The sequence below is a fragment of the Amblyraja radiata genome, chromosome 24, assembly GCF_010909765.2.
Source record: "Amblyraja radiata isolate CabotCenter1 chromosome 24, sAmbRad1.1.pri, whole genome shotgun sequence".
Lineage (NCBI taxonomy): Eukaryota > Metazoa > Chordata > Chondrichthyes > Rajiformes > Rajidae > Amblyraja > Amblyraja radiata.
This window is the reverse complement of record NC_045979.1, coordinates 26527335-26539033: the sequence shown is the minus strand read 5'-3', so window position 1 is coordinate 26539033 and position 11699 is coordinate 26527335. Positions and strand designations below refer to the sequence as shown.

Below are 11699 nucleotides of genomic sequence, written 5' to 3'. Positions count from 1 at the left end.
GTTGACACTGAAGTCCATTCCGTTTAGTTTAGTTTAGTTTAGAGGTACAGCTTGGGAACAGGCCCTCCGGCTCACCGAGCCTGCGACGACCATTCATCACTCGTTCACTCTCGTTTACCCACTAGGGGCAATTTACAGACAGAGGCCAATTAACCTACCAACCTGGATGGACACAAAATGCTGGAGTAACTCAGCGGGACAGGCAGCATTTTTGGATAGAAGGAATGGGTGACGTCTCGACCCGAAACGCCACCCATTCCTTTTATCCAGAGATGCTGCCTGTCCCGCTGAGTTACTCCTGCATTTTGTGTCTATCTTTGGTTTAAACCAGCATCTGCAGTTTCTTCCTGCACAACCTACAAACCTGCACGTCTTTGGGACAGGAGGAAACCGGAGCAGAGAAAACGGTCCACGCGGTCACGGACAGCACCGGAGGTCAGGATCTAACCTGGGACCCTGGCGCTGTGAGGCAGCAACTCTACCGCTGACTTAAACTGGATCCTAGGTGCAGAAATGTCCCAGGTGGAGGGGGCCACAAGCAGGTGCTCCCAGTCACTCAGTACAGCTGCTGGTACACAGTGGAGCTCTCCCCCAGAGACACGGGTTCAATCCTGACCATAGATGCTGTCTGTACGGATTTTGTATGTTCTCCCCGTGACCTGCACGGGGTTGCTCTGGGTTCTTTGGCTCCCTCTCACATTCCCAATACATATGCTGGTCTGTAGGGTAATTGGTTTTGGTAAAAATTGTAGATTGTCCCTAGTGTGTAGGATGATGCTAGTGTACGGGGTGATCGCTAGTGTATGGGGTGATCGCTAGTGTACGGGGTGATCGCTAGTGTACGGGGTGATTGCTAGTGGGCACGGACTCGGTTGGCTGAAGGGCCAGTTTCTGTGATGTGTCTCTAAAGGTACTCTAGAAGTCTGTCCATTCACCATCCACTGACCAAGTGCATAGGCCCAGGTTCGCCACATACCTGTCCTTTCCCACTGAACACAAAGAACTAATGACAACAAACCATGACCACAGCGAATCCTGCCTCACCCCCCCCCCCCCCCCCCGCCCCCTTCACAGGAAGTTTCACTAGCTGCCGTGGTTATTGCTTAAACTCAACCCGATAAAATCAACGGAAAGACTGATGCAAGTCATGACTCTGACATTTCTTCACAGCACAGAATGTGCACGGACGACGTGGGTTGCGGAGCTGGGCCAGAGTTTCTCTAGATCGGGGGGATTATCACACACACATCCACGCAGTTACTGGGACGGGCTGTTGCCAGCCCCAGGAAAGTAGAGACTGCATCCCCTGACTAACGGAGGAGCACACAACTGCGTTTCCAGGAGCATGCATCTGCACTGAGGGAGTCGTTCTGTGTGTGAGTATAACGACCTGTGGTGGGTGGTGAGATGGTGCATGCTGAGTGTGTGAAGCTATACGCATCCACGTGCACACTGATTGTGAGTACTGGGTTGTTCCGGGGATCTTTGGCAGCTTGCTAGTTGGGGGTCTTGTTGTAGAGAGTGTCCCGGATCATGTGTGTAGGTGTGCATGTATGTGGGCTTCTACTGTGCGTGTCGTGCATGTACGTCTGTGTATATGCACTTTTGTGTCCATATAGGCATGCTTGTGTATATGTAATATGTGTTTGTGAGAGAGAGTGTGGGCTCATGCATGTGGTGTTTATGTGGGGAGCTGATGGTGTGTGTGTGTGTGTGTGTGTTTCTGTGTGTGTTTAATTTAGCGGGCCCTTTGGCCCATTGAACCAATTGGCAATATTTTGTATTGAGACCTGTCAGTAGGCCTTGCAGATGAATCCTATTAATGAGGTCTGTTGTTGGGCCTTGTTAATGATTCCTATTGTTGGGACCTATTAGGGATTCCTATTACTGGTTCTGTTCTAGAAACAAGGAACTGCAGATGCCGGTTAACACACAAAAGGACACAAAGTGCTGGAATAATGCAACAGTTCAGGCAGCCTCTCTGGAGCAGTTAAGGAAACAGTGCCAGAGTAACTGAAGAAGAGTCTCAAACTGAAATATTGCCTGTCCATATTCTCCAGAAATGCTGCCTAACCAGCTGAGTTGCTCCAGTACTTTGTGTCTCTTTGATGACTCCTGGTTGGTTATTCCTGGTATTTCCAGTTGTAGGGATCTGGAACAAGTGTTGGAACATTTTCATCCCCCTTGAATTGGTCCAACTGTACAGTTAGGCCAAGTCAAGGGGGATAAAAATGTTCTGAAGAAGGGTCTCGATCCAAAACTTTACCGATTCCTTCTCTCCAGAAAATGCTGCCTGTCTCACTGAGTTATTCCAGCATTTTGTGTCTATCTTCGATTTAAACCAGCCTCTGCAGTTCCTTCCTACACAACTGGCATTGTTTCCTGTTTTTGGCCTATGGTTGAATCTTAATGACATTGTTCAAAGTATTCATACATTGAGTAATAACATTACACGATTCAACTGTTAAAACTCTGCAAATGGGGCCATCTTTTTTTTTCCATTTTCAGAATAAAGAATAAAAATATATAAAAATGATGGTCAAAAATGTCCAATAATAAAAACATACAAAACTTCCCTATTTATAAGTTCGGGCCGGTGTTTTCGAGTTTGTTGCAACATTGTTCAGTTTGAGCTAGAATACCACCAGTAGGTGGCAGGCATGAGCCATGTCGGCCTTCACTTCAGCGGTCCCATCAGAAGTAGAGGAGAACAAAATGGCAGCCTGCAGATCTGGTCTCATTCAGATCGCACAACCCGGCTTCACAAAATCCAAGAACACATTCTGCCTCGTCTCACCATCATTACATGTCATGGTATGAGGAGCGTTCTCAATTTAATCTCCAGTCAATGCTTCTCAGTCCTTCTTCCGCTGTTGAACTGCCAGCACATTCGAGGTTGAGTGACATTGCTTGACATCGCATGTGAGCGAGCTCACCACAACAGCCCCATCAGTCCCACTTCCTCCCTGTAACCTATCCTACCTCACAAGCCTACCACTCTTTCCAAATTCCACCTCTCACCCATACACAACAGTGACCAATCAACCTACTGATCCCCTTGGCTTTGGGCTGTAGGGAGAACTGGAGCAAACCCACATAGTCATATGGAGAGCAGGCAAACTCCATGCATGGATAACACCCGAGATCAGGATCTAACCCAGGTCTCTGGCACAGCTAGGCAGCAGCTCCACCAGCTGCACCACCGTGCCACCTGTTGGAGGAAGTCGGCAAATTTGGCTTGAGAGAAGTCGACCCCATTTGACTCTGAGAAGTTATTACAGAATACTACTCACTACCCTCTCAATTTTGAAATTGTCATTTGAGACGTAGCCATTTCCATAGGAAATATGCACTGTGGTCATTTTCCCTGTAAATGGGATCCACGTTTATCTTGAGAATGAAGACCTGAGGAACTGCAGATGTTGGCTAACAAAATAAAAGATACAAGGTGCTGGAGTAACTCAGCGGGTCAGGCAGCATCTCTGGAGAACATGGATAAGTGGTGTCTTGGGCCGGGACCCTTCTTCAGACTGATTGCAGTGAGAGCAGAGAAAGCTGGAAGAGAGATGGTGGCGAGCCAAAGTCTGGCAAGTGATAGGTGGATACAGGTGGATACAGGCAGTTTGGATTGGCCAATGGTTGGATAAAGTCCAGAGACGAAAAGGCAAAAAGTGTGAGATAAGGAGATAGGGATAGCAGTGCAAAATGTGAAGCCAGAGGACTATAGGTGTAAAGGGGTGGGGGGGGGGGGGGAGGGGGGGGGGTGGAGGAAAAGGGTGTGCATCCTGGAGGGACATGGGGAAGAGAGGAGGGGAAAAAGAGGGAGAGAAAAGGGGGGGGGGGGGGGGTGTTTGTAGGATAGTTACCTAAAATTGGTGAATTCAATGTTCATACCATTGGGTTATAAGTTCCTCAAGTAAAATATAAGGTGCTGTTCCTCCAGTTTGTGTCAGGCCTCACTCTGGCAATGGAGGAGTCCCAGGCTTGAAATACCAGTGTGGGAATCGGAAAGATGGTTAACAAACGGGAGATCCAATGGGCCTTGGGGGACCTGGTGAAAGTATTTGGCGAAATGGTTATTTCTCGCCGATGGAAAGATGGCAACATTGAGAACACTGAATGCAGTAGATGAGGCTAGACAAGGTACAGGTGGACATATGTTTCACCTGGAAGGACTGCTGGGGTCCCTGGATGGATGTAAGGAAGGAGGTGCAGTTTAGTTTAGTTTATTATGGTCATGTATACCGAGGTACAGGGGGAAGCTTTTTTCGTTACGTGCTATCCAGTCAGTGAAAAGACTATACATGATTACAATCAGGCCGTCTACATAGAAACATAGAAACATAGAAAATAGATGCAGGAGTAGGCCATTCGGCCCTTCGAGCCTGCACCGCCATTCAATATGATCATGGCTGATCATCCAACTCAGTATCCTGTACCTGCCTTCTCTCCATACCCCCTGATCCCTTTAGCCACAAGGGCCACATCTAACTCCCTCTTAAATATAGCCAATGAACTGGCCTCAACTATCTTCTGTGGCAGAGAATTCCAGAGATCCACCACTCTCTGTGTGAAAAATGTTTTTCTCATCTCGGCCCTAAAAGATTTCCCCCTTACCCTTAAACTGTAACCCCTTGTCCTGGACTTCCCCAACATCGGGAACAATCTTCCTGCATCTAGCCTGTCCAACCCCTACAGTGTCCCACCATGCTGTCATTTTCATCAGATGGTTCTTGGTCGAACACGCTGACATTGTTGAGTCCGAAGAAGGATTCCGACCCGACCCGAAACGTCACCTATCCATATTCTCCAGAGATGCTGCCTGACCCACTGAGTTACTCCAGCACTTTGTGTCCTTTTGTGTAAACCAGCATTTCTACACTGACATTGTTCCTTATGCCCCTGTCCCACTTTGGAAACCTGAACGGAAACCTCTGGAGACTTTGCGCCCCACCCAAGGTTTCCGTGCGGTTCCCGGAGGTTGCAGGTGGTTGCCGGAGGTTGCAGGTAGTGGTAGCAGGTAGGGAGACTGACGAAAACCTCCGGGAACCGCACGGAAACCTTGGGTGGGGCGCAAAGTCTCCAGAGGTTTCCGTTCAGGTTTCCTAAGTGGGACAGGGGCATTAACTAATCGCTCCTCGGCATATTTATGGAAAGTCCTTTTTTAATTCTCATTCCCTTGACATAATTCGATGAATAACTTGCATTGCACCAGGCCAGTTAGCTCAGCTCACTTTCTCCGTCTCCCAGAAAGGTCGGAAGAGAAGGATCGTTGCATTGAGATGGCAGAGCAAGATAACCCGAATCCCAAGCCCCATAAGTTATTCCGGGAAAGCCGGAGGACGGCGAGGCGCAGGAGGAACTTACCTGAATCCCAGGAACCCAAGGTGGAGGAGGACAAAGGGGAGAAGCAGAACTTCGGGGAGAAGTTCGTCATGGAGAAGGTCCACGAGTTCTTCCAGGAGTGCGGCGTGGGTGAGAGGGGCTTCATCACACGGGAAGACATGCAGGTAAGATATCTCCACTGTCCTCTCTACTGTCTAACCCCCACACCACTAAGTCACCAAGACATGGAGTGCTCCATCATAAATAATTAAATTAAACTAGATACAGACCCTCTCTGGGTTACAGATGCCCAACTTATGGACACCCCTGCATATGAACAAGCTCCCATAATATTATTACATTCAAAAGTCCAATTTAGGTACAAATGTTTGTTCTTATGATCAGCAGAACTAGCTTCTTCCTGCACTCCACCTTTAGTGATTGTTCTTATCAGTATTATTATGGTTCTGAAGCCATTCATTACAATACTGTGGAGGTATACAACACTGCCTAGGTGAGGACAGCTATATAATTTTACGGGTTTCACTGTATCTAGGTACATGTGACAATAAAGTATAAAGTGTCCTTTATTCAGGACGGTTACCCTATCGATTGGTCTTTCTGTGTTTTCTAACTGATGGACAAAGTTGATTTACAAAGTTCTGTAAAAACACAACCCTTTCATTATCTAGGTAAGACTGATATACACTGCAGCAAATAATAAGTGTGGAGAATTACATTAGTTAACACCATAAGCTAATAGAAAAAAATACAAAAACATTGCAGACACCAGAACTCTGAAATAAAGATAGAAACTGTTTGAACAGGTTAGACAAAAGTGCTGGAGAAACTCAGCGGGTGCAGCAGCATCTATGGAGCGAAGGAAATAAGCAACGTTTCGGGCCGAAACCCGAGGGTCTGAATGTAGGGTTTCGGCCCGAAACGTTGCCTATTTCCTTCGCTCCATAGATGCTGCAGCACCCGCTGAGTTTCTCCAGCACTTTTGTCTACCTTCGATTTTCCAGCATCTGCAGTTCCTTCTTAGAAACTGTTTGAACAGGTCAGGCCAGATCTATGGGAAGAAAAACAGAGTTAATGTTCAGGATGAAAACCCTTCATGGGAATAACCCATCTCACCCAGAGTACAGAAGTAGCACCACAGAGCTATTTACCTTCTATTGTGCGTTTTACCATTCTGTACCTCTTGCCTGATGGGAGAGGGGAGAAGAGGCAGTGACGAGGTGAGACTTGTCCTTGATTATGTTGGTGGCCTTGCCGAGGCAACGTGGAGTGACCTCAATTCTCTACAATTTATTACGGTCTCTGCCATCTACCATCATTTAGGTAATATGTTTTATACAAAAATGGAATTGCACCAATTTCACTTTCCCCTGCAGTAAACTCAATTTGCCCCTCTGTTAACCTCTCCATGTCTTCCTCACACTCACTTTCCCACTTACCTTGGTGTCGCCAGAGAATTTAATGATTGTACCTTTATTGCCTTCAGCAAATAGTGTTAAGTATTGTACGAAGTTGAGGTGTCAGCTGTGATCCCCAGGGCATAACATTTGCAGATCAAAGTATGTTTCCCCTCCATCGTACGTTATTCGGTCAATCTTCTATCCCCAGATCAACATGTTGCCGCTTTACTGTTTGCATGTGTGTGTGACGGCATGTTTCTGTAGCATCTGTGCTTGCACTTGTGTGTGCATGCATGTGTGTATGTGTCAGAGGATCAATGCATGCATGCAAACATTTTTACAAGCATGCATGCCCACACAAACGCACGTGCCTGCATGATTTTGCATGCGTCTGTGTATATGTGAGAGCATCAATGCATGCATGCTAACATTGTTGCAAGCATGCATGCCCTAGTGTATGCGTGCGTCTGCATGATTTTACCGCTGTCTCGATCTATCAACAGAAGCTGCAGCAGAAGTTTCCCTTCAGTTCAGAGGAGTTGGAGATGGTGTTTGATAAGCTGGATGTGGACACCAAAGGCATTCTGACCCCTGAACAGCTTACCGAGGGGCTGAGTAAGTTCAGAATAAAACTCTGTAAACTCTCTTTAGTTTAGTTTGGAGATACAGTTGAAAACAGGCCCTTTGGCCCACCGAGTCCGTACTGAGTGTGGACAATGAGGAGAGAGTGTGGAGGGTGGGGGGAGCGTGTGGACACAGGGAGAGTGTGTGACACTGGAGAATGATGAACCCAGAGCTCGGTTGATCTACTGGGAACCACCAATCCTGATTGTCCCTGATCCCTGGTCCACATTGGCCCATCTTTGGATCTGGGAGTAATGGTGAGCTAATCAGTTTGCGATGTTATCCCTGATTAACAATTGATTGAATTGGATTGATTAGATCCACAAGTTCTAAGGCTGATTAAGGCTTGGTTTGGTGCTTCGAGATGGCTACGTTGTTTAGCGGAGATGTTGTTCCTTACGTCAGTCATGTCCCGATTCTCCTCTAACCTCCAGGCCACTTCCTGAGCGACCAGGGGGAGGACAAGGATGTTTCATGTCTGAAGCTTGCTGCCGAACCCCAGTACTGCGACTCCCAATCCCACAGCCTCCAGGACCAGGTTGACGTTGAAGATGAGGAGAAGCATCAGTTTGCCGCACTGATGGGGAAACTGGGAGCCACTGTCATCTTTGAAGAGTAAGTGTGAAAACCCAAAAGTTACTCCTGAAGGTTACGGCTTTGCCAGGGAGCGCCTCCGTTCCTCTCCAAGGGAAGAATAATTCCCAAAGGTGGAAGGAGTGTTGAGGCTTTGTAAGGCACTAGTCAGACTGCATTTGGAGTATTGTGAGCAGTTTTGGGTACCATATCGGAGGAAGGATGTGCTTGCGCTGGAGAGGGTCCAAAAGAGGTTTACAAGAATGATCCCAGGAATGATTGGGTTAATGTATGATGGTGTGCATTTGACGGCACTGGGCCTGTACTCTTGTTGGAGTTTAGAAGAATCGGGGGGGGGGGGGGGGGGGGGGGGGGGGGAGGGGGACCTCATTGAAACTTACCGAATAGTGAAAGGCCTGCATAGAGTGGATGTGGAGAGGATGTTTCCACTAGTAGGAAAGCCTGGAACCAGAGGACATAGCCTCAGAATAAAATGACGTACTTTTAGAAAGAGGATGAGAAGGGATTTATTTAGTCAGAGGGTCGTGAATCTGTGGAATCCATTGCCACAGACGGCTGTTGAGGCCAAATCAATGGATATTTTAAGGCGGAGATTGACAGATTTTTGATTAGTATGGGTGTCAGAGGTTATAGAGCGGGCAGGATAATGGGGTTGAGAGGGAAGGATAGATCAGCCGGGATTGAATGGTGGAATAGTGGAATAGACTTGAATGGCCATTTTCTGCTTCTAGAACTAATAGAACTAATAGACTCTGCCTGTCTTTCTTTCTGTCTGTCTCTCTCCATCTTTCTCTCTCTCTCTCTCTCTCTCTCTCTCTCTCTCTGATATAAGTCTATCTCTATCGAGCCTCACTATGTCTATTGTCTCTCGTCTATTCGCTGCTCCAGTCTATCTCTCTCTATAGCTCTCTCTTCTGATCTCTACTCTCTCTCTCTCTCTCTCTCACCCTCCCTCTCTCTCTCTGTCTCTCCCTCTCTCCCTCTCTTGATCTCTCACTCTCTTTCTTTCTGTGCCTCTGTCTCTATCTGTCTCTCTTTCTTTCTGTCTCTGTCTGTCCCTCTCCCTCTTCCTCTTCCTCTCCCTCTGCATCTCCACCTCCATCCCTCCCCCTCCCGCTCTATCTCCTTCCCCCTTCCCTCTCCCCCCTCTCTCTCTCTCCTCCTCACCTGCTCTATCTCCCTCTCCCTTCTCCCTTCCCCCTCCCCCCCTCCCCCCCTCCCCCCCTCTCTCTGTCTCTGTCTCTCTCTCTCTCTCTGTATCAGTAAGTCAGAGATTTGGAAGCTGTGGATCCAGCTCAGACGCAACGAGCCAAACTTGTTGGGGCACCTGGAGGACTTCCTATCCAAAGTGACTTGCCAAATCCAGGACACTCTGCATGAGAAGGAGGATTTGGAACGCACCCTAAAAAAGTGAGTAATGTCGCGCCAACTGCAATCCAAAAGCAAAACAAGCTGCAGGTGCTGGAAATCTGAAATAAAAAAACAGAAAATGCAGGGAACTCCCAGCAGGTCAGGCAGCGACTGTGGAGAGAGAAGCAGAGTTAATGTTTCACATCAATGACCTTTCATCAATCTGAAACGTTCACCATTTCTCTCCCTGTAGAGTTGTCCAACCTGTTAAGTATTTCCAGCACTTCCTGCGTTTCTTTCACAACCGTTTATTTCTGGTCCCATCTCAGCCTTTCTCTTCACTTTTATATTTATAAATGTTTGTCTTCTTAAGTGTTCGCTGCTTCCACATGTGAGGTGGAGAACGTACCTCAGAGTGTATCTACCAACCTGGCAGGAGATGCTGTTCAGATTCTCCAGGAGAATGGGGTTAGAGGGAAAGATAGATCAGCCATGATGGAATAGCAGAATAAACTTGATGGGCCGAATGGCCTAATTCTGCTCCTATAACTAATGAACCTATGAGGATTACGCAAGGAATTAAAGAGTTAAACTGTGCCTCAAATCGTTTTTAATTTCTTGAGGTTTGTAACTGGAAGGATGAGATCATTGATCTAACTGCTTAAGTAGCTGGAACAAAATAAAAATAATCACATTTTACATTTCCAGTGTCTGTAGTTTAACATTAAAAAAAATTGTTTGCCCAATGGATTCAAACCCATTCCTTCCTCACTCTCATGAAGGTTGTCCAGTCCGACCTTCCACTGGAGGTAGGTCTGCAGCTTTCTGTGGACCACCACTGATTTAACACAGAAACAGCCATCCACTGCCTTCTGTGAAACACAAAGTGCTGGAGTGACTCAGCGAGTCAGGCAGCATCTGTGGAGGGAATGGACAGGCGGCCTTTTAAATCTGGATGAAAATGGATGAAAAAGAGGCAGAATGGATGTCAGATAAGGAGAGGAGAGTGTAATTGAAAGCCAGAGAGAGGGATATACTGTAGATGGAAGGGGAAGGGAATGGTCTTATTCTGTATCATCATAGCTGATTCTTGGTCTCAATAGCATATCCGCCCTCCGCATACCTCTTCAAGGGCCTGAACCACTTAGGCGACTTTTTAGGCTAGTGCAGGAGGCTCTGCGCTCCCCTCATGATCGCCACATGGTCGTCACATGTTTGCTGGTGGTCTCTGGTGCGTCTCCTTCATGATCGAGAGGAGTTCCCGCATTCTGGGAACTAGTCGCGGCCTCATTTCTTCCTCTGTCACCTGAGGCTCTGCCCCCTTGTTCTAGAGCCTGAGGCAAGGGAAATATCCTCCCCTCCTGCAGTCTGCCCCCCCCCCCTTCCCCTCCCGCCTCAGCAGATCAAGCAGTGAAGCACCCAGACAAGGTTGAGTCGTGTTAAAGAGGCAGCAAATACACCGCACTTGTACCTCATATACCGGAGGTTGCGGGGAGATCTGTTAGAACAATATAAAATCAGGAGAGGCGTAGATAGGATAGACAGTCAGAATCTTTCTGCGGGAATGGCTGGGGATGCGACAAGGAAGGAAATCAGACAGCATCCTTGCTTTTGTTGAAGGAAATCAGACAGTACCATGGCGTATGGAAGGAACTTGCTGAGGCTGGAGCAGTACTGGAAAACAAAATAATTCCCTGATGGAAATCTGAAGAAATGTTGCTGGAAATACTCAGTAGGTCAGGCAGCACCAGTGGAGAGAGAAACAGATTCAACATTTCAGATCAATAACCTTTCATCAGAAGTTCTGACGAACACTCATGGACCTGAAATGTCACCTCTGTTTCTCTCTCTCGCTCCATAGATGCTGCCTGACCTGCTGAGTCTTTCCAGCACTTTGTTTTTTTTTCATTCCTGTTACCATCTGCTACAGGCTGCTTGAAAATCTATTAATATCCCAGAGGTCACAGCTGAGGTGAGGTGGCCAGATGCCAGGACCTCTGCCCAACACTGACCTCCCTACCTTTTCTGCAGGAAGATGGTGGAACACAATGCAGACACGCAGAGACTCTATGAGGAGATGGAGCTTCAAATCAACAATGAGAAGGAAAGGATAGAGGATGAGGTAAGTATTGCCAACTGTCTGCACTTTAAATAGGCTAATACTTAAACCAATCACACCTACAGCCTCAGCGCTTTATGTGAATCAGTATATATGTGTATACAGATGCCCCCCCCGACTTACATCAAGTTTACGTTTTTGCGGACTCTTGTGTATCATCCATCACACCACATCTTCTCCATTCTGCCGTCTGGGAAGAGGTACAGGAGCATCAGCTGCAAAACCAGCAGGATGCTACACAGCTTCATCCCACAGAGCAATAAGAC

The 11699-nt window shown here is 47.3% G+C and overlaps 1 protein-coding gene across 1 annotated transcript in view; it reads left to right on the top strand.

Moving 5' to 3' along the window:
* The first annotated feature begins 1194 nt into the window (after positions 1–1194).
* The window catches only part of LOC116986910 (ras-related protein Rab-44-like), a 70814-nt gene continuing 60309 nt past the window's right edge, over positions 1195–11699 (top strand). The window contains exons 1-6 of the mRNA XM_033042697.1: positions 1195–1376; positions 5251–5510; positions 7250–7361; positions 7805–7985; positions 9228–9374; positions 11346–11436. Coding sequence (XP_032898588.1) covers positions 5283–5510; positions 7250–7361; positions 7805–7985; positions 9228–9374; positions 11346–11436 — 759 coding nt within the window. The 5' untranslated portion in view covers positions 1195–1376; positions 5251–5282. The remainder of the gene's footprint in view (positions 1377–5250; positions 5511–7249; positions 7362–7804; positions 7986–9227; positions 9375–11345; positions 11437–11699) is intronic.